Genomic DNA, 22,883 nt, shown 5'->3' with positions numbered 1-22,883 from the left:
GAGGCTGATTCAGTGCTTCCCTCCAATTGCATAGCGATTTCTATTGCTTTTTTGTGATGTGCTGTGGTAAGGGAGGGTAAAGAAGGACTAAGGCACACAGCTGGGAAGAAGGATAGTCAAATCCATTGCATTAGTGATGGGAACAAAACTACTGAGGTTTCTTGCGCAAGAAGCTGGAGGCTGCTGGTAAGCCTCAGCATTTCCTGCACTCTACGTTCCTCTTGTGTATCCAGTTACTGGAAGAGGTGAGGAGGTGCCATAGGGTTGTAAATCCTAACTTGCCTCCAACTGCTCAGCGCTCACTCTTCCCTCTGTTGGATCCAGGTGATGGCTGAGAAATGTGCCAGATTTGGATCCTATTCAGAAATAAATCATCCCAGCTGGCCGGAAAAAGAGACAACAAAACTTACTGGCAGAACCAGTAAAATCTGCAGGACTTCTGAGTGTGGGAAATTAGAGGGGCAAAGGATGGAAAAAGAGGGACTGCCATGACACAGAAAGAGCTGTGGGTTACCACAGATTTAGGGGTCGAAAGGGGACATTTGAGATTCTATATGGCACAAACCAGCTCAGATTGGGTAATGGGAGGGAGGGCTGCTGAGTGAGTGCACCCAAAAATGGGGCAGATGATCTCAGGGCTCCTTGAACTTCTTGCATCCTGCAGGGGAAAGGAGCAGGCTTTTGGGAAAATGCCATCTGGCAGAGAAACCTCCCTTTTACCGCTGACTCTGGGTGTGCTTGGAGAAGGAGAGAAGGTGATGGCATCTGTGTTTAATTGCTAGCAGGAGTCTGTGCTCCACAGCTGTCTGCCTGCCCTGAGGAGGAGCTCCTCATCCTCCTCTTTCACACCCACCTGTTGGCAAGGGCTTTCTCTGACCATTCCTAAGGTGCTGTGACTTGTCTCGTGTGTTACCTGCATACAGAACAACCCCCTCCTGTTGAAATTCAGGAGTCAGTGCTGGTCTTGGTTTTACTTTTATGTTTTTAACAAAACAGGATGGAGAATTGTGGTTCCCAGAAGCCCAGCCATGGCAAAACAGAGCCTGGCCCAGGGCACTTGGGGTCTAGGAAGGAGACTTGTGCCCCAGCAAGGAGTATGACATGTATCAGACTGCAAAGTGGTCCTGGCTCCAGACCAGGGAGCAAAGGGAGCTGAGCTGCCGCCTTAACGGTAGTTCTTGAGCAAATCCTCTCCCTTGGGCCTTTCTTTTTCAATCTGTCACATGAGGAGGATGATACCAATCTCATCCTGCAAGTCCTGTGGGACTAACTTTATTTAGGACCTTTCATGTGCACAGCGATCCTTGCCTGTGCATGAGGGTTATTTTCTTATCCAAATATGAATTGATTAACTCGATTCCTCCTCCTGAGAACCGTGGTGCAGCGGCACCTCCTCTCCTCCCGTGGGACTGACTCTGCCCTGCTCACAGCTGAAGCCTCTCCAGCTGGCTTGGCATGCACGAATCAGGCTCTGATCTCCTGCCTCTGTGCCTTGCCGGGAGCCAGCACTAGCAAGAAAGTTCCTGGTGGCTGCAGAGGAGCTGGCAGTTTCACTGCATGATGCAGCAGGAGGGAATCCAGCCCTTTCTTCCAGAAGCGCTGCAGGGATGGGTGGAGGGCAGAGAGCTAAGATACAGTGCAGTTTTGGGCCATTACATTTTTGAGGCTGTGAGCATGAGGGGCATTTTAGGGTGAGCAGCAGAGTGAGGCTGCAGTGGGGAGAGCACTGCCAGACACAAGCTCCCTTCCTTCTAGCAGCCATTTTCCAGACTTGTTTGCAGTAGAGATTTCCTCTTCCCCAGACTCTCATGTCATTGTTCCCCTTATGGGGCCTCACCGGTCATTGCCTTGTGGTGGAAAATATGAGGTTGTGAGGGCCAGAGCATAGACTTTCCTTCCTGCTTAAAAGGGAAAACAGAGTCCTCGCACAGTGGAGTCCCCGAGAGAGGTATGCCTGGCTCCGTAACTGTTCGCAGCATCAAGCTGTAAGAGAAATCAGCTGTCTGGCAGATGCCTTTCTCTGCTTGATGAGGTTGTGGGGAGAAAAGCCTCCTTCCTCTCAATTCCTGCTTCCCTTTCCTTGCGAGCACTACCTCCTGCCTGCTCGCTGTGGGACACGAGAAAGCCGTGGCTGGTGTGTTGGGGCTGCGGGCCCTGTCAGGGGGCCAGGCCATATACCCACTGGGGTCAGTGGGGCAATGGAGCTCTCTCTATCCACCCTGCAAGGCAATACTGCCCAGGCTGTCTTTTCTCATAGCAGTAGCAGAATCAGATCTTTTAATCTCCCTGACAGAGCCATGGACAAATAGCCACAAGCAGGCTGCCATGTGTAATGTTGGTTTTCCACATCTTCGTGCAGAGGGCACTGACTTCATGGGCCCCCTTTATCACAGAGGTCCATTAGAGCCTCAGTTGCTCCCCTGCTCAGTGCTCTGCTATGATGGATGTGGCTGAGCAGCCAGCAAGGGTCACGTGCAGATGGGTGAGGTATAGGTTTTGCAGAGAGGAAACCTCCTCTGAGCTCCAGGAATTGCAGGTCCCTTCCTCTCTTGCCTGCTTGTCTCTGCATCCAGGTTTTCTGGGAACACACCCTGATTCCCAGCATGGGTAGAAACGTATGCTCTGGCTTCTTTCCCACTAGCAAAAGTCAGTTGCCATTAAATATTCATCTATGAAGCATTCAGAAGCCTTTAAGGGGTTGCATTTTGTTGTGTGGTGTATTTAATGAGCCCATCCTGGATGTCAGCTGAGAATAGGAAGAGATACACAGATTTGGGAGGGGAGTGGTGACTGAGGACCAAACTGGGCCATGTGCTCCTTGGTGGCTGGCGTCCCGCAGGGAGCACAGCAGCTCCCAGCACTGCATCCTGACGGCTGCTCACAGCCCTGGATTGCAGCTGCCTGAAATACTTCAGCAGTGGAAGCTCCAAGGGACAGATGAAAGCGGAAGAGAGGTGGGGTCTCTCCTCCAACGCAGGGAAAATGCTGCGGAGGGAGCACAAGCACTGGGGAGAGTGCAGAAGGGCTAGGGTGACGATATGCCCTCAGGGCTGCAAGCAGCGGAGGGGCTGAGCCTGCTGAGACAAGAGGCTGAGCCAGAAGAGTGTTTCATGGGGCTCTGCAAAGGAATTACAGCTTGGTTCCCTAAGGAAGCAAAACTATGTCAGCAGGCTGTCTCTGCCTGTCTCTTGCCTCCAGTGAGTCTTGAATCTATTGGTCTGTTTCCGCCACAGCTGATAAAGCGGTGGAGGCCTCTCAGATAATGGGATCCAGCTGGTTTTGTGACTTCAGGTGACTGGCTTAATGAGAGGGGCCTGGGAAGACACCCACCCCCCCTGCAAGGAAGGAGTCCATATGCTGCCCTATAACTAGCTGACAGACAGGCTGTGCACAGAGTGTGGTTGGAAATGGCTTCATGAGCTATGCTTCCAAGACAGCTTTAAGATTTGGGGGAGGAGGAATCCTGAAGTTTTAGTGGTGCTGGACCCCTTTGCATTCAGTGTAGACCTCATGCTGACAGCCTTCAAATGGCATATTGTTAGCACTGGGGACATTATCAAATGTGTCTGGTCACAGTGCCCTGGAGAATCCAGTACTGGTCCAAACTTCTCCTTGCAAACTTTTTTTTTTTTTTAAACTAACTAGCTTGGGGACAGCATGGTTTGGGGCCTTCTGAGCTGCCCATCGACACTTTTGCTGGTCTGAGCCACAGGCCATTTTATCATGGGCCTCCCAGGAGCAAGGGGAGGGGGAACTTCTTAGGGAGGTGCAGGGGGATGGCTCCAGAGGGTGCCACTTTGGGACTGGATAACACCAGACCTGAGGAAGGGTGCAGCTCCGTTCTGATGTGGCCCTGCAGCAGTGGGTTCAGCAACTTATGTCAGGTTTCCTTCCAGGATAGAGGATATGGATTACTTCACAGCCCACGGTGCCATCCTAATAATGATGATGTCCTGGGAGGTAGGTTTTATCAGAGATCTGAACTGGGAATCAGATGTGGTTCAATCCCCACACACTGGGCTTATCTCCATTTTATTTTTGACGGCTGACAACCAAACCTTCCAAGGTAACTTGTGTGAGTTTTCTTCCAGAGTCTGCAGATGTCCTGAGGCAATAGCCCTAGGGAAAAGATATTGCAGTGTTCCCCTCACCTATCTATTTATGGCAATCCCAACGTCAGGGGTGCCTGCTTGTTTCACGCTAATCTGCTTGGTTTACGCTGCTGCCAAATTTCCGCCTCGTCACACCAGAGTGTTAGAGGATCCAGAAAGCTGCTGCAGGAATTAGGTCAGGTTTTCGGGGAGGGACGAGTGCTTTGCTTGTTAGTCACCAACCAGAACAACGGGACAAATGGCTGGAGGTGACAGGCTGCCTGCCCGTGTGTGCCCTCCAGCGAACGTGGGATCTTCTCTCCCTGGAGCTCTGCAGGAGGAGCACGCTGCGAAAGAGCTGTTTTGCATGGAGGCACGCTGAAAGCACAAGCCAAATGCTTTCTCTGTGCCACTGCTGTAGAGGAGTTGCTAAATTTTTCCCATCCCCCGAGCTCCTCTGCTCCCCAGCCCCATCTTTGGATATCACAGCACAACCAAGCGCTTTTCCCTCCCAGCCCCATGGGAGAAGAAGGGAGGTTTGGGAGTCAGGAGATGTGGCTTCTTGCCTTCGCTTTCTGCATCGTTGACCTGGACCTTGTGTCTTCAGATCTTGTGTTGAGGAGAAAACATTGTCAAGACAGCAGCTGAACAAAGTGCTAGGTTTTGTGGCTGGATGTTCTGTTGGTTTAAATATTGTGCAAGCAGTGCTGTTTACAGGTGCTGCTGAAGCGGAGCCAGCAGTGTGCCCAGGTGCCCAAGAAGGCCAATGGCATCCTGGCTTGTGTAAAGCAATAGTGTGGCCAGCAGGGACAGGGGAAGGGATCTTACCCCTGTACTCGGCACTGGTGAGGCCGCCCCTTGATGAGTGTGTTCAGTTTTGGGCCCCTCACCCCAAAAAGGACATTGAGTGACTCGAGCGTGTCCAGAGAAGGGCAATGGAGCTGGTGCAGGGTCTGGAGCACAGGTCTGATGGGGAGCGGCTGAGGGAACTGGGGGGGTTTAGTCTGGAGAAGAGGAGGCTGAGGGGAGACCTCATGGCCCTCTACAACTCCCTGAAAGGAGGGTGCAGAGAGCTGGGGATGAGTCTCTTGAACCAAGGAACAAGTGACAGGACAAGAGGGAATGGCCTTGAGCTGCGCCAGGGCAGGGTCAGACTGGCTCTTAGGAAGTATTTCTTTGCAGAAGGGGTTGTTGGGCGTTGGAATGGGCTGCCCAGGGCAGGGGGGGAGTCCCCATCCCTGGAGGGGTTGAAGAGTTGGGTTGACCCAGCGCTGAGGGATCTGGTGGAGTTGGGAACGGTCAGTGTGAGGTTCATGGTTGGACTGGAGGAGCTTCAAGGTCTTTTCCAACCGATACGATTCTGTGATTCCTTCTGTCCCTACTTCTGTGTCAGTGGCAGGGAACAGGAAAAAAGGATGTGGACAGGAAGACGTAGGGAGGACTGGCTGAAATATATAGCTGCAAAGCTCATTTGTTCCTGTCTGCATGGAGGGAGTCTATTGCGAATTGTACTGGTTATATCTAAAAGCTTCCAGCTTTTGCTGCTGCCTTCCCTGAGGCACACGAATCTGTGCAAGTCTTGCAACCGGGACATTACTTTGGTGCCCTTTAGTTTTGCCTTATCTGTGTAGTGCTCAAGTTTTTATAATACATGGGATTGCTTCCCAGAGGAGCTTTCATTGCTAGCTGTCTAGAGCACTTTGATTTCCTTGCATATCATAGAATCATAGAATACCAGGTTGGAAGAAGACCTCAAGGATCAAATCAGGGTGGGAAAAAATGAAAAGCCTTGATTTTATAGCGAACAGCACAGAGCACTATATGAGGGGTCAAGTCATTTTACAGATTTCCAGAAACTGATGCAAGAGAGGAAAAAGACCTGCAGTCACTGCCGACAGCAGAAAAGCTTTTTACTTGTGTCAGCTGGAGTAGGACGGTGGGTAGTATTTCTCCAGTGTGGCGTAGTCTGCTGAGAAAAAGATTTTTTTGATCTCCAAAAGGAGGGTTTTTTTTATGGAATGATGCGCTGAAAGCAAAAATTAATCCCGGGGGTTGTTTTCAAGCATGTTAACTCCCCACCTCATAGCAGGGTCGTCTCTGCTGGTTTCCCACGGCATGTGTAACAGCAGAAATCCCTGCTGCTCCCTTCGGGCAGTGGGACACCGTGGACATACCGCTGCTTGCAAGGCTCTTCTCTGCAGGTAGAAACTTGTTCTTCTTTATGCAGGTGTTTTGTCGCTGAACTGTTAATGGTTCCAGCTTTCACAGGCTGGTTGAGATAGGCCCCATTTCCACCAAGTGACACCAGGCAGTTGTGGCTCAGCAGGGGCCAGGGGAGGGAGCGGCCAAGGGAGAGCTGCAGTGAGCAACTCCCTCGTGAAGGTGCGGACCCGTGATGCCTCTTCTCCTTCATGCATGTGGTCACTCATCTGTCTTGCTGCAGACACTGTTTTCATGCCGTCCCCCTGGCACGGAGAAGGCGCAGCAGCTAGCACAACCTTGGGACCCCGTGCAGACCTGCACAGCGCCCCGTGTTGGCCCATTGAGCCACGCTCAGTCCCAGACATGTGGGCACAGACATGGGCTCGAAAATGCTGCCAACATCTGCACTTATGCTGTGCTGAGGGTCCAACTTCCCTGCGTCGGTTGCTGCTAGAGATGAGAAACAGCCCTTCCCACTGCCTAATTTTAGCTCTCCACCTTGAGGCCCTGCATTGCCGGTTACCATGGTGATCCGTCACCACCGGCGCTGCCGCTGGCTTTCTTGCCCTTGGAAATGTCTCTTTTTCCTCCTTGCTCCCAGGGAAGCAACAGCTGAGGCAGAAGTAGTGCATGTGGCTCACTGCACTGTTCAGTTCTTCTGCTTGACGCTTGCCTATTTGCATGAAAGACCCTTCATCTATGGGTTCCCCAAAAGTTGACGTGTGTTCCCGACCCTATTCTGCAGACAACTTGGGCTGTATGTACATGACACTGATGCTGTCCTGAATTTTTGGCCCATGAGCCGTGACGAACAGCTTTTTCCATGGTCTTTGCCCAAGAAGATGTCTAGGAAAGTTCTGCCCCCGTGCCATGGATGAGGCTCTGGAGCCCAGGCACTTCTGCCCTGGCTTTGTGCTCACTGCTTTTACACCTTCCCACTTGCTCTCTGGGCAGCAGAGGAGTAATTAAAAGCGATGCCCAAACAGAGAGAGCTTGGGCATCTTGCCCGAGCAGAAGAGAGAAACTGCCTTGTCACGGCTTGCAGTGTAAATGCCACTGCACAGCAATTAATGACGTCTCTGCCCTTTCTCTTCTGACTGCCTGAGCGTTCTCTGAACAGGGACGAGTGACACTTCCGAAGCCCATGGTCACAGAAAAGGCAATGGCAGCTCACAGGAAGGAAGCAGTGTAAAAATGTGATTCCAGCCCCCAAATCCTGACATTAATTTAAGGGCTGACATTACATAAGCGGGTCCAACAGGAAAGTTGGGGAGGGACTCTATCAGGGAGTGTAAGGATAGGATGAGGGATAATGGTTTTAAGCTGAAAGAGGGTAGATTTAAGTTAGATGCAAGGAAGAAATTCTTTCCTGTGAGGGTGGTGAGATACTGGATCAGGATGCCCAGAGAGGTTGTGGCTGCCCCCTTCCTGGCAGTGTTCCAGGCCAAGTTGGACGGGGCTTTGGGCAACCTGGGCTATTGGAAGGTATCCTTGCCCATGGCATGGGGGTGGGACTGGGTGATCATTAAGGTCTCTCCCAACTCAAACCATTCTGTGACATTGAAACACCATCGAGGTTTTTTTTGTGCGTGACCCCTTGCATTTAAACCTTTGCAGTTCATATTCAAGCTTTTACAAGCTATTTAATATTGAAGTGGCAGCTGCCATCCCTGCTTACTCACATGACTCTAGCAGACGGACCTTTATAAAGAGCAAACATGACAATGTCCAAGGTAAGATCAGAATATCTGTCACAAGAAACTAGTTTGTCTGGTAGCATCTGGGAGGTCACCAGAGAATTGAATCAGGAGTGAAGATTATAAAGCCTCATTCGCAGACCCCCCACTGTACTCGTCCATTCATCCACTGCCCTCTCCATTACACTGTCAGTTACGCAGAGACTTGGGCATTTGCCAGGAAAGCAAATCTGTGTGCACGCTGGCGGAGGAAAACGTTTCTGGTGAAGGCAGGATGTTAGGTGAAAGCAGGAGCTGCAGCAGCAGCTGCTAACGCCTGGCAGAGGAGCGTACCTCGACCTGCAGAGCAACTGCAGAGGGTCAGGCTGCAGGATGGGGTAGGTGTAGGGTAGCAGGGGTGATGTCTGGGGAAGGAAGGAGGTGAGGGTCTTGGGGATTTTGGGAAGGGGGCATACGACTAGAAAGGGCTGTGGTTTGTAGGTTGTATTTGGAGAAAAGATGGTTTGTGGGGTGAGCACTACAAGGATGGGGAGCACAGGGGGCTGAGTCACTGCTCTGGGACCCAGGGTGGAAGCTGAGAGCTGCTTTCACTAAAGGTGGAACCAGCATCCAGCCTCGTAACTCCTGCCACAGCTGCTGCTGCTGCTGCCAGGAGGGAGGATGAGCAAGCTGAGTCTGAGAAACCCCGTGCCAGAGTGAGAGGGCAGGCAGGCAGAGCAGCTTGATTCCTTTCTTTCTCTGGCAACCCCCTGGGGTGGAGACAGCCGTGCCAGGACATGGCAACCATCTCTAACCTGCTGCCAGCCTAGGACAGCTTAAAACAACAAAAAGCAGCAAACCGTATTGCTTTGATGAATAAGGGAAATGGGAGAACATGGCCCTCCATCCTGGCAGGAGGCTGTTGTGGCAGTGACACCCTGCCAACATCCCCACCCCAAGTCCCAGCGGGAAAGCTGCAGAACGGCTCCTGGGCTCCGGCTGTACAGGGAGAGAGCCGTGGCCAGGACAGCCGTGCCGCAGGCCTGGCTTCCAGCAAACTGTCGAGGGGAGAGGAATCTTGCAAGCCAAGCTCGGTCCCTGCAGATGCCTGCCGAGGCCGGCTGCGGTTGTAGCAGTGCTGTAAGTCTCAGGCCAGGAGGCCAGCGCCTGGTTTGGCATCGGTGGGAGCTTGCTGCTGGCAGTCCTGCCTGGCCGTGGGTAAGGAGAGGCAGAGTACTGCCATCTATTGCCAGACACCTGGATTACAGACCTTGGTGGGTGGCAGTTCAAAGTCATGTCTGCCTCTTTTTTTCTGTCCTTTGGCTCGGTGAAGGGATGGGTACATTGTTCAAAAACCTTTAACTGGATCAACCTACAGTGCATTTTAGGTGTGTGAGTGCCCTAGTCAGACTCCAGCATTGGAGAATTTGTTTTTTCTTTGTGGGTTGTTTTTTTTTTCAGAATGAGCTTTTCTCTCTTTGTTGTCTTAAGTTGTGTGAGGTTGCTTTGTGCAATGAAGCATTCATGTTTCTGCCTCGTGCCCCAGAAGCGCCTAGATCATTTACCCCAGCTCTCAACCAGAAGGCAACTCAAGAGAGGTGGATGCAGCAGAAGGGGCAGAGTGTCTTTCATAGCTCGGAAACGATATGTGAAAGGAGGACAAAGGGGCAGGGGGAAGATAACAGACTATCTTCATGGGGTGGGTAGGCCTGGTACACAATGTACATTTCTGAGCTAAGACTGGTGTGTACAAATACTATATTTTTATTTTACAGGATAAGCAGCAAGATAGGAACATTTGCAGAGAGTAGGAAAGGTGTTTGTCGCTATGCAAACCTGGAGGGAATCCTGCAGTGCTTTGATAAGACCTTCTTGGGCTTGATGACTATGCAGTAGGCCAACAGATAAAACATTCTGAAAACCAGGGCAAGGTCATTCAGAAAATGATCCGGCTGTCACTGTGGGGTGTTCAGTAAAGACAGCAACTGTGAAATTCTGATTTAAAAGCCAAAAAAAAAAAGAAAATTAGGATAAAGAAGCGACAGGAGAAAAGTAAAAGTGCTTGGCATTTGTCATTATATGTATCGACAATGCTTGCTCCTCAGGCAAATTCTGTTCCTTTTTGATCACCTATTTTCAAAAGTATATGATGGAGGTACAAAGATACCACACATGAACAGAGGTTAAAAACAATACTCAGATGAGAAGGTAAAAAAAACCCTTTGTGTCTAAGAGAGAAGAGTCACAGCAGATGTGATTGACCTGTCTCACTGATTATTTTACATTCCTCAATCTCCTGTGTGATACAAAAATGTTGAGGAAGCCAGTTGGCTAGCCTGAACCAGATATTTAATGTACAGGTGGAAAATGTTAGATGAAATGAGAGTCACAAAGGAAATTCATGACAAAGAAGGGAATTAAACCAGGGTCTCCAAAGTCTGAACCCCTGGAACCATCTTCTCTTTTAAAAGTCTAAGAAAAAAAAGGCATTAAACTGATAAAAGTAAATGATGATTTATTGAAAATGTGATTAACCTGTAGAAATCTTCCCTGCTAGGTGTCACCCGTTTGGGAACACAGTGGGACTCAAAAAAAGGGGTTGGACAGTTACGTGAAGAACAAGAATACTTGTGATGACTTTGGCTAGGAGAAAACTGTAAAGCGCATAAATTGTGCTGCAGGGCATAAGTCAACTGCTGGCTGTCAAGGACCAGGAAGAAATTTTCACTCTGAGAAGGTTACTGCATAATTATCTATGACAGTGTTTCTTCCTTTGAAGTGTTTAATCTTGACCAGTGGAGGCAAGATAATAGTTGATGTAGTTTTGTGAGATTTTATTGTGACAGGAGCATTATCTGGTGCCTGATGGTGATTTCTTCTGTCTGTTAGGCATCACACCTTTCTCCAGGGCTATGTTCACCACCTTCTTAAATGTCTCAAGCAAAGACATTTCTGTTCCCTACACTCCATGAAAAAAATTCTGAAGACAGCAGTCATTGACATGAGCGAGTTATTCTTGCCATTCGTGCTAGACTTTCTCTTGCTCATGTTTGCTCCAGTTCTCCTAGGTGATTGTCTGGGAATGACCTCAAGGAATCCTTCTCTTGCTGGGGCTGTAGCCCTAGCCCTTGTGTCTGCTCCTGGTTATTGTCTGAGCTGTCCATCTGTGGTAGTCACGTCTCTCTTGTGCTATAATCTACCTTACCACTCTTTGGTCCAATCTACAAGTTAAATGTGTTATTTCTTAAAGCTGTGTTGCTCTTCTTCTGGGTAACTTGATGTATTTTGTCTCTCTTACTTTGCAGGAAGAGCCAAGGAGCAAATCCAAGATCTGTGCCAATGTTTTCTGTGGAGCTGGGCGGGAGTGTGCAGTGACTGAGAAGGGAGAGCCTACCTGCCTTTGCATTGAGGTACGGGGACAGCCCAGCTTCTGTGTCTGGTACAGGTGTCACCACCATCACCCCCTGGCTGGGGTTCGATCACTGGAAGGATCCCAGGATGGAATAAGGCTTTGGCTGTTTTGGAGCATCTGCAAATTCACAGCAGCTCTTCAAACAGCAGGGTCTTTCCCAGAGTGGTGTGGGGAAGGAGCCCTGTAGAGTAGATATTATCTGGGGCTTGCAGCTGTGCTGCTTGTACAACTGCCTAGGGTCTTGACACGCACAGGAGACTTGGCTGGAGGTCTTTTGTTGGGAAAGCCCAGTAGGGTGTTGATATGCATCTGGCTTTGGAGGGCACTCCAGGGAATGATCGGCGAGCTCCAAGACAGCCTGCCTTCACTAGAATCTTGCTTGAGGAGGTTACAAGCACCCTACTGAAAATCAGCTTTTGTAAAATGGAAGTAATGATGCTGTGAGGATGAATACCTTCATCCAGCAGGGAGCCAGAGATGATGAGAAGAGTCTTTTCCAGCTGTGGAGAGGCGGTGTCTCCCTACTCCACTCTGCCCTGTGCTATCAAACCATTTCTGCCCGGCTCCTGGGAATGGGCATGTGACTCTTTGTTTCCACTTCCCTCAGAGCCTGCAGCTCTGATGCAGCCAGCCTGGGCACTGAGGACAGAAATTTCCTGTTAGCAGGAAGAGAGTCCGTCAATCTGGGTAGGCTTGGCCAGACTGAAAGGGACTGGAAAAAGAAGCCCACAGCCTGAACAGTGGCACTCGTGAACTCTCCCCCTGCTGTAGGCTGTGCTGTTTGCTTGGGGCTGTGGTGGCTTATTCTGCATTCGTTTGCAGAAAGGTGGAGCAGAGTCTAAAGAGGGATGCAGCAGAGCTGAGCAAGCAGAGGTGCTCAGAACAGATTTACAGAAGCACCTCTGGGCAGGCACAGCCATGGCACACAGAGCAGCAGTTGCAGGGTTAGACTCAGCATTTACACTAAGCGCCAGTTTCTCTGCTGGGCTGTGATTTCAGGAAAGCTCCTGTCATGGTATCAGCAATAGCGTGGCGAGCAGGGACAGAAGGGATCTTACCCCTGTACTCAGCACTGGTGAGGCTGCACCTCGATGTCTGTGTTCAGTTTTGGGCCCCTCACGCCAAAAAGGCCATTGAATGACTCAAATGTGTCCGGAGAAGGGCAACGGAGCTGGTGCAGGGTCTGGAACACAGGTTGAGAGGCTGAGGGAACTGGGGGGGTTTAGTCTGGAGAAGAGGAGGCTGAGGGGAGACCTCATGGCCCTCTACAGCTCCCTGAAAGGAGGGTGCAGAGACGGGGGATGAGTCTCTTGAGCCAAGGAACCAGCGCCAGGCCAAGAGGGAATGGCCTCAAGCTGTGCCAGGGCAGGGTCAGACTGGCTCTTAGGAAGTATTTCTTTGCAGAAGGGGTTGTTGGGCGTTGGAATGGGCTGCCCAGGGCAGGGGGGGAGTCCCCATCCCTGGAGGGGTTGAAGAGTCGGGTTGACCCAGCGCTGAGGGATCTGGTAGAGTTGGGAATGGTCAGTATGAGGTTAATGTTTGGACTGGAGGATCTTCAAGGTCTTTTCTAACCTAGATGATTCTGTGATTTGGTGGTGGTGGTGGTGACGGAGTCTGGGATAAAGTGAAACCTTTGAACTCACACCCACAGACTTCCCTGTGCAGATTTTTCTGGAGTGATGGTGGGTGGGTTCAGCGTGTTCCAAACCCCTTTTGGGCCAAGGGGGCTGTGCCAAGGGCTTCTGTTGAGTTGGGCTGATTCTGGGACTCACCTGCCTCCCTCTAGCTCTCCCAACGAGGCAGGTAAAATGCTCTCTTCTCTGGCTCTCTCACAGAAATGCAAACCTCACAAGAGGCCTGTGTGTGGTAGCAATGGCAAGACGTACCTGAACCACTGTGAGCTGCACCGTGATGCCTGCCTTACTGGCTCCAAGATCCAGGTCGATTACGATGGCCACTGTAAAGGTAATCTCAACGATGAGGGCCTGCTACACTCTTAAGGGAGGGCAAGCCAAACCAGAAGCCAAACACAATGTCGAGGCAATGCAGAGCCCTCGCCAGCCAGGCCCGCATCCCACAGTTACTGAGTGGGTGTTGCATTTAAGGCAATGAATTAATTGGTAAGAGATGAATCCCCTTTTGTTCTAGCCAGTCCTCAGAGATTAGAGGGGCTAGGGGCGGCTGGACTTATCTCTTAATAGCTGTGCCAGTTATGGCTATAACTAGGCCTGACACCAGATGCACAAACAGCCCATATGCTGTAGGTCTGGTGCTTTCAAGAGAAGCAGTCAGGGTCACGAATAGTACCATTTATTCTCATGCAGCATCTGCAGATTCTTTGACATTGCCTACAATAAATGCACAAACTGCAGGTTGGCTACATAGCACTACACACAAAAAAAACCTGATTGCAATCACATTCACTTAATTCCTGGGTAATCGCTTGGCGTAGCCAAGGGCCCAAATCTTAACCAAAAGGTGTCTCTGCTGGGGGTGGCGAGGAGCACAAACCTGTCGGTCGATCTGTCCCTCCGTTTTGGTATCAGATTATTGTCCCTCCAAGTTAAATACAACTCCGGGTAGTATTTATCTAAATGTGTATGTGTGAGTGGTGGGACTGTGGTCAAGCCATTGTTTCTTGAGTAGCGACACAGCACATTCCTTGGTGCAAGGTGTGCGCTGGTTTTGTGGGAAAAGAGGAAGAATGAGAGATAAGGACTACAGAGTACTGCAAAACAGTCCTTGAGAGAAGGGGAAGAGCAGGAGATGAATCTGCATAGTCATGTCAAATGTACCACGCAGCCTCCACCTCAGTTCGCATTCCTCCTTGGTGCCACGGCAACACAAATCACTGGACCTCCATCCTGTCCTGTTTGTTCTGGGCCCTGTGTTAAGGAAATGTGTGTTTTGCAGATTTTTCACCGTTTTGCTTTTCCCACGCTTACAACAGTGGGCTAAACAGGGCAGGCCTGAGAACAATAGCCAGGTTTAACCAAGAGTCCAGATCGCCAGGCAAGTTTGTGGTGATGAAGTAGGCCTGAAGTCAAATCATAAAATCAGGTCTGGTGATGGCAACCAGAATCAGGCACAGGCCAGTCCATAGTGATACAGGCTAATAGTAGGTCTGAGATCAAGGTGAGAAGACAGTCACCAGGTCAGGGCCTAGATCAACAGGGTCTGTGGCAGGTACAGGAGTGGTTGCAATAGAGCTGGAGACAGGCGTACCTACAACCTAACCCCAGGTGAGGACTAAGGGCTGAGACAGCAGTGGAAATGGAGTCCCTGGGCTCATGGGTAGCAAGTGTGGATGGAGGCCCTAGGTGAGGTTGGCAGAGCCATTAAGACCTTCATTAGAGAACTTGGAAGACACCTTGGCTGTGGATCTTGGAGATGGGAGTTGCTGGGAGGGGGACACTCAAGAGAGCAGGGCAACTTCTTGCTCCTGCCTGCCCCTCTCTGAGCTCATGGATTTAGCCAGGCAGGTGTCTCAGTCTTCCTGCTGAGGAAAGGTCAGACCCCCAGGATAAACCTCCAAAGCCCATACTACCACCCATGTTCATGAGAGACCTCAAGAACTTAAGGAGCAAGGATTTTGCCTCAACGTTGAGGTTGTTTAACTTGCCCCCACACCAGCTGCACAGTAAAAAAGTGTTTCCTTATATTCAGCCAAAATTTCTTGTGTTTAAGCATGTGCCTGCCGCCTCTTGCACTGTCACTGGACACTGTGGAAAAGAGTCTGGTCCAGTCTTCTTCATCCCCTCCCATCAGATTTCTAAACATCGATGAGATTGTCCCCGAGCCTTCTTTTCTTCAGGCTAAACAATCCTCAGCTTCCCCATGGGATGACAGATGTTCCAGTTCCTTAATCATATATGTGGCCCTCATGTTTGCAAAGACTCTCAGGTTCCTCTGCTCTTGCCCAAGCGGCACCCAGGGCAGGAAGAGGTTTGTATTTCTTCATGTTGCATCAGAAATGTCCTCTTCTGTCTTTCATTAACAGAGAAGAAGTCTGAGAATCCAGCTGCAAGTCCAGGTGAGAAGCCATCTCCTTGCATGTCTGTGGCCTCTGCATGCATTTGGGAAGAGGAATGGGGAAGAAAGTCTGCTGGGGGAGTTGCAGGGCTCTGTGTGCAAGGCATACCTCTGCGCTGGTTGTAGCAGTCTGAGTCAATAAATTAGCTGAAAAATGATTGCCCAGCTCTTTACTCCTGGGTATACTTTCAGAGCTTATACATCTCCTGGGCTCTTCACTCTGCTGGAATGAGGGACTCTGAGCAAGTTCAGGGTGCAGTGAAACCTAGTTTGCCCCTAGGGCTGCAAGCTGCGTTCGTCACACAGGCTGAGGGAAGAGACACTTTTGCGTAGTTCATTGGGGATCTAAGACACAATAACTGTGGAGCTGTCCCCAACTCCAAGAGCACGCCTTTGAAAGGAGACTTTACTTCAAGACTGATTAACCAGTGGGTGCAGGGGCAGAAAGATGGCACCATGTAATGATTGGGCATTGTCTGGGGAGTCAGGTGGGTAGCTGAACCACCTCTTCCATCAGCCAACATGTCTCTTTGATATCCTGTGCCTGGTTTCTCCCCTTATGTTTTGCCTTGTGTACTTAGCCTATGGATTTTGGGGCCATGGCCCATGCTTCTTCAGGGGACCCTTTTCCTATCCATGGCCTCTAACTGCTGGAGCTGTATAATCATCAGCTTCAGCTTCCCAGGACAGATGAGAGCAAACCCTCGTACAGGCTTAAGGGAAAGGACCATGTCAGAGCATGGCCACCACCTCAAAGCAGTTTAAGGAAGCTCAACATTAAACACGCAGAGTCCCCTTAGGTTTTTCTTTCATCTGTCGGTCTGGTTGTGATTGTAGTCACTGGATTCAGAAAGAGATTCTTATTGTATGTAAGCAATACAAGTGATTCCCTTTCTGGCTCCATTGACCTCTGGATGGGTGTGACAACTCACAGAAGCCAGAAGATCTAGGCTTTCAGTTTTGCTTCTGAATACATAGTTTGATATTAGCACACAAGGTGATATCCACCTAGAGAAACCTGTGGCAGGGGAGGGCACTGTGAACAAGCCCAACTTGACTCCCTCTCATTTCCACTCAGAGTGGGCAAGTCAGGACTTTGAAGAAACAAAATCTCCTGAGGTAGTAGGCTCTAAAATTCAAGTCTTGGGGTCAGCGGCTTCCTCAGTCTAGTCTTCATCCTTGCAGAGGATGGAGGTTTTGGTACTTGAGGGTTAATGACTGAGTGCCTGTTCTGCACAGCATCAGGAACCCTGGGGACACTATCCCAGGCCAGTCAGTCGCCTTCCTCCCTCAGTCTGGAGGCTCTTCACGACAAGATGAGCCAGGCCAGGGTTGCTATTTCACAAGCTTTGAGGACAGGACTGCAGAAGGGATTTGGCAGGAGTGTCGTTTTCTGGCCTTGCCACATGGTGTCACCCAGAGCCCATCCGCCGTTCAGCACATGGCATCTCTGCTTTGGTCTGTCGCTGATCCAAGGACAGAGGGGCCTGCAACCTGCGGTCAGGGCTGCCTTACTGGCTTTTAGTTCCTGTCATCTCTTTGTAGTCTCCCTGCCAACTTCATTTCTCTCATCCTTGCTTTTTTTTTTTCTGCTGCACCTTCTCCCATGACAGTCGTCTGCTACCAGTCAGACAGGGACGAGCTTCGTCGCCGTGTCATCCAGTGGCTGGAAGCTGAGATTATCCCAGACGGCTGGTTTTCCAAGGGCAGCAACTACAGTGAAGTCCTGGACAAGTATTTCAAGGCAAGTAGAGCAGTGCCTGCCTCAGAGACCAGAGAACATTTACCCAGTCACTGCAAACTGCATTGGAATGGGCTGCCCAGGGCAGGGGGGAGTCCCCATCCCTGGAGGGGTTGAAGAGTCGGGTTGACCCAGCGCTGAGGGATCTGGTGGAGTTGGGAACAGTCAGTGTGAGGTTAATGGTTGGACTGGATGATATTCAAGGTCTTTTGAACCTAGATGATTTTGTGAAACCATGTCCCCACCCAGGAGGATCCAGCATGTGATGGGCTGGTCAAGCTCTGGGCCAGAGAGCTCTAGTATGTCCTGCAATGTGATGTGTTACGCAGCCACTGACATGGCTAATCCACACCTGGAGCATCCCTGGGGATCTGACCTGCCCTGGGGAAAAGGAGGAGGGCAAGGCCAGGCATGCCTGTGGCAGGGGAGAGAAGGACTGATCTCAGGAGACAAAAGATAGCCAGAGGAGAAAAGATTGGTGAAAGTGCTAGAAATGCAGGAAGCCAGAGCAGGGGCTGCTGATCCTTTGTTCCAGACAGTCCCAAAGCCATGTTGAGCTGGGGGTAGGGGACACCTGGGGGCTTCAAGCAGAATATTTGCTTGCAAGGAGTATGGCCCAGTTGTGACCAAGAGCTGACATTTCCCTAGTGCTCTGCAGAGAGAGAGGAGCTGCCTGTGAGTCTTGGGCCCTGCCATAATCCCGTTCCTCTTCCCTCCTCCCTGTCAGTCTGTCCCTCAGGCCATTCCCACCCCCTTTTGCAACGAGCAGATCACAGCTTCTCCCATGCTCTTGCCACATGCACTTGCTGCGTCCCTCCCCCTCACACCCAGCTCCTCATAAAGACTTCAAAGCATTCAGGATGGAGCTGGAGGAGCAGGTGGGGAAAGGGGGAGAGTGTTTAAATCATAAGATGTTGACAGCAAGAGATTAATGGTGCCTGACAGGAGTGAGCGCTGCAAGCAAATTTGCCATGGCAATGGCACCCCCTGATGAGACAGAGGAGCTGGTCCCCTCACTCTGGAGAGCATCTTCGCCTTTGTAGCCATTAATGCTGCTGTCTCTGTGGAAACCCACTTGTGGCCCACCGCCTCGGGCAGCCCCGCTGGCACCTCAATGCTGCGGCATCCTGGGGAGCGGAGCTGCTCAGTCCCTCCCCCTGCAAAATGCGCTGTCCCCAGCTGCCTTCACAGAGAGCCTGCCCAGGCCGTGGGCTTTGCTGAAACACGTGAGCCAGGCGTGGGCTTTCTCCACTGCTACAGCATGGCCCAGTCACCCCTGCCAGCCCCGTGCCTGCCAGAGTGCTGGTGAAATCCCGTAGGTGCAGCTCAGAGACCAGACAGCCTCATGTCCTCTGTACTGTCCCTCTTCTTATGGAGCCTTGATCCCAGGCACAAGTGGGTGAAAATTTCCATGACAAAGCCTTTTCACAGACCAAAGGGGGACTTTTATTCTCTGACAGGTATAATCCACATCAACAACCCTGAAAACTTTGAAATGCTTTTAAAGCAGAATTCAGAGCTTGGAGCAGCTTGGGACAAATTTGGTGAACAGAGTTAAATCTGATTGGTGGCCAGTCATGTGGTGTCCCACAGGGCTCAATTTTGGGGCCACTCCTGTTTAACATCTTTATTGATGATCTAGATGAGGGAGTCGAGTGCACCCTCAGTCAGTTTGCAGATGACACCAAGTTGGGTGCGAATGTTGATCTGCTGGAGGGTAGGGAGGCTCTGCAGAGAGACCTGGACAGGCTGGAGCCATGGGCTGAGCCCAACTGGGGGAGTTTCACTAAGGCCAAATGCCAGGGGCTGCTCTTGGGCCACAACAACCCCCAGCAGCGCTACAGGCTTGGGGAGGAGTGGCTGGAGAGCTGCCAGTCAGAGAGGGACCTGGGGGTGGGGGGGGAGTGATTGACAACCGGCTGAACAGGAGCCAGCAGTGTGCCCAGGTGGCCAAGAAGGCCAATGGCATCCTGGCTTGTGTCAGCAATAGCGTGGCCAGCAGGGACAGGGGAAGGGATCTTACCCCTGTACTCGGCACTGGCGAGGCCACCCCTTGATGAGTGTGTTCAGTTTTGGGCCCCTCACTCCAAAAAGGCCATTGAATGACTCGAGAGTGTCCAGAGAAGGGCAACGGAGCTGGTGCAGGGTCTGGAGCACAGGTCTGATGGGGAGCGGCTGAGGGAACTGGGGGGGTTTAGTCTGGAGAAGAGGAGGCTGAGGGGAGACCTCGTCCCCCTCTACAACTCCCTGAAAGGAGGGTGCAGAGGGGGGATGAGTCTCTTGAACCAAGGAACAAGTGCCAGGACAAGAGGGAATGGCCTCAAGCTGCGCCATGGCAGGGTCAGACTGGCTCTTAGGAAGTATTTCTTTGCAGAAGGGGTTGTTGGGCGTTGGAATGGGCTGCCCAGGGCAGGGGGGGAGTCCCCATCCCTGGAGGGGTTTAAGAGTCGGGTTGACCCAGTGCTGAGGGATCTGGTGGAGTTGGGAACGGTCAGGGTGAGGTTAATGGTTGGACTGGAGGAGCTTCAAGGTCTTTTCCAACCTACATGATTCTGTGATTTTGTGAAATCCAAGAAAAGCAAACTAAATGGGTTCAAACACACATAAATTTGTTTCACCAATGAGGGTCCACTGTTAGTGGAGGAATTCTGCCATGCCCAGCTCAGGGACTCCCCACGCCCACCCTGCAAATGGCCAGTGTCCTGCCCTGCATGTAATAGACACTGGAGACAAAGATGACATGAAGTTTTTCCCTTTTCTCTTTGATGGGGAGTTTTGTAGATGTGTCATTAAGCTGTTTCCCTCCTGGAATCCTGACTTGTGTGGATCACTGGGATGTGGGTTGTCCATCAGACAGGCCATGACCTTGAAGGACGTTATTTCAAGAGATGCCAGTAGTGGGATTTTGCTCTGTTTCGTAGGGTCTCTGGGGGAACACATAAATGCAGACCATAGTATTGAAAGGCAAGAAAATGAGCTTAACTGAGTCTGGGTCATTAAGGGAATTGTGGCCACCTTCACAAGAAATAGCGGGACGAGAGGCTTCAAAGTCTAATAGAAGTTGAAACACTTTAGTGGAGCAGTTATACGCAGGCTACAGCATGCAGAGTGATTTTCCTAGCCCTGCAGGTTTCTCCTGAACCATATAGAGGTAACAACAGGCAGTGTCTCTTCCAGCATTCCTGGAAGCACTGCACAAGGAGACACAGTCACCTGCCGCAAGTCACACCTCAAAAATTAGCCGGCAGCAGTCTGCATGCAGAATTCATTTTCCCCTAACTGCAATGCAGCTGTCTCTGAGGGGGCCCAGCAGTTCCTGCTGAGTGCCCGGTGCTGTGACATGACATCTCCAAACAGGAAGGCAAAATGCAATTACTTCTTTGGGAGTACAGCCAGGCTTTTGGGGCTAAAAATCCTGCTTTTCAGCGCCAGGAGTCCTGTCAAGACCTTAAGAAGTTGGTGGTGAGGCATTGTGCTGTTGCATTAAATTGTTCCTTCTTTGGGATCAGCAGAAAATTGCTTCCTGTGATTTTCCCTTTTGTCAGTGTCACAGTCTAGGCACAGCTTTGGATTTACACTTCTTGGAAAGCTGACATCTCCTTGAATGCAACTGGTCTGCTTTAAGGCAGGAGGTACATAAGAAGGCTAAGAGGTGGCTGGAACAAAAGAAATGGGGTTAGAGCCATAAATCAAGCAGCAGGAGGTGAAGGAGAGGCAGCATAGCTCATCAGTGAGAAGAAAGCTAGGATCATGTCTCCCAGTTTTGATGCTAGTATGGATACATTACTGCTTTTCCCCGAGCCTCTTTGTGCAAAACAGGGCTGAGGCAACCTTTTTCACTAAAGCTTCAAAAATGTGAAGTCCGTGTGGAAGAGGGAGAAGGAAGGGGTACCCCGAACTGATGAATCTTTCCATCTTGGCCTACAGAGCTTTGACGATGGCGATTCTCGCTTGGACTCCACTGAATTCCTGAAGTTTGTGGAGCAGAATGAAACTGCTGTCAACATCACCACCTACATGGACCAGGAGACCAACAAGCTGCTCAGGTGGGCAGAGGACAGGATGCCAGGAGAGCCGGGGGCAAGATGTGGCAGAAGGGGGCATGAAAATCCACTCATGGGAAATACCAGCTTGCACTAACAAAGATAATGGTGTATGAAGTGGCCTCTCACTTAATTAGGTGTGAATGCCACCAAAAGGAGCGGTCTCAGCCCTACCTTTCACATGTATTCTAACCCTCTTTTGCCTTAAATCTAGTAGGGGTGTAACCAGAAGGTGAGTTGGGTGACAGAAAATTTACCGCCTTTTGTATTTCCTAATAAATTAGCTTTTCCATGAGCCTTACTCTTGCCTGATAGCTAGATACAGTGCAAGGAAGATAGTGGGAAGACACAGCTCACGGGCAGCCTGCAATTTTAGAGCTGGTGCAAGCATTGCATGAAAATGCAGTTTGAGAGGTTTCCCTTTTTCTCTGAGTGTGAGATGATGAGGAGAACAGGCTGCTTGTGGCTAGGCTGTTCTTGCATCTCTACTTGCGTGACAGCATGTAGATGTTAACAAGGTCCTATTCCTGTTGTTTTGTTTATTCCCCCACTTCCCAGCCCTTTGCCAGACAGAGAGTATTTTGTGACTATTTTTCTTTTTTTGTCTGTATCCAATGAGATTTCCTTACAGAAGCCACTTGTGCCAGGCATCTCAGAGCCTTTGTATTTACTACCAGTTTTACTCATCTGTGCTCTAAAGCCAGTAGAGTGGGGACCAGCCCAGTACAGCCCTGTACAGAACATGCCTGTGTTTCCTTTTAGGGGACTCTGCGTAGATGCCCTCATCGAGCTGTCAGATGAAAATGCTGACTGGAAGCTCAGCTTCAATGAATTTCTCAAGTGCCTCAGCCCATCCTTCAACCCACCAGAGAAAAGTAGGAACTCCTCACTTGTACTGGGGAACCAGAGGGGTCCTGGGAAGGGAGGAAAGAAAAGAGTCAAGCTTTGGGCCAGACATCATATGCTGTAACTCCCCTCCCAGAGATAATGTTGATATACACCTCCCTCCCATCCAACAGCACCCCTTGTCCCTGTGTTGTCACAAGTACTGCTTTTTCTGTCCCAGAGCTCCTGCAGCTCTTCTGATGAAGAAGGTTTGGATTTTAGAAGCAAGGGTGTAGGTCAAATGGATACAGTATACTTGGAAGGTCAAGGCATATATTTAACAGTGTGGAGATAAATCATGTGAGGAGTTCACATCTGGGCAACTTAGGAAAGTCAGACCAGGCCAAAGTCCTGCTCTGCTCTGCCTTTCACACAGAGAGCCTCCCTGATGAGCATCTCAAAGTTCACTGTCCTTCCAAATCCTGCTTAGTGCTACAGTTCCTGTGGAAGCAGATTTGTGTTCTGCTGACCAGGCGTGCTTAGCTATTCACCTCACTGTCTCCTTGGGGGGTGCCAGTTCAAAGATCCGGATTTACATCCCACTGCAGTGGCACTGAAGAGCAGGCTATGCATCTTAGGGAATATGAAGTTGAACTCTCTCTTGCCTGTTTCAGTGGGAAGCTAAGGATGCTGCACCTCACCTGGAAAACACTATCAGTTGGTTTTTACTTTAACATCGTACAGGCCCTTGAGTGCTTTGGGGGCCCTATCTTAAACATATAATAGAACTGTGAGAAGAAACGGGTCCTTTCCCTTTCCCTTTCCCTTTCCCTTTCCCTTTCCCTTTCCCTTTCCCTTTCC

At 50.5% G+C, this 22,883-nt stretch overlaps 1 protein-coding gene across 1 annotated transcript in view; it reads left to right on the top strand.

Moving 5' to 3' along the window:
- Positions 1–8,011: 8,011 nt before the first annotated feature.
- FSTL1 (follistatin like 1) overlaps positions 8,012–22,883 on the top strand; it is a 19,842-nt gene continuing 4,970 nt past the window's right edge. The window contains exons 1-7 of the mRNA XM_026847092.1: positions 8,012–8,026; positions 11,275–11,379; positions 13,217–13,346; positions 15,382–15,414; positions 17,027–17,157; positions 21,082–21,200; positions 21,960–22,072. Coding sequence (XP_026702893.1) covers positions 8,012–8,026; positions 11,275–11,379; positions 13,217–13,346; positions 15,382–15,414; positions 17,027–17,157; positions 21,082–21,200; positions 21,960–22,072 — 646 coding nt within the window. The remainder of the gene's footprint in view (positions 8,027–11,274; positions 11,380–13,216; positions 13,347–15,381; positions 15,415–17,026; positions 17,158–21,081; positions 21,201–21,959; positions 22,073–22,883) is intronic.

Source organism: Athene cunicularia (genome assembly GCF_003259725.1).
Source record: "Athene cunicularia isolate RWA chromosome 1 unlocalized genomic scaffold, athCun1 chr1_part1, whole genome shotgun sequence".
In the NCBI taxonomy this organism is placed as follows: domain Eukaryota; kingdom Metazoa; phylum Chordata; class Aves; order Strigiformes; family Strigidae; genus Athene; species Athene cunicularia.
This window is presented reverse-complemented; position numbering and strand designations above follow the sequence as displayed.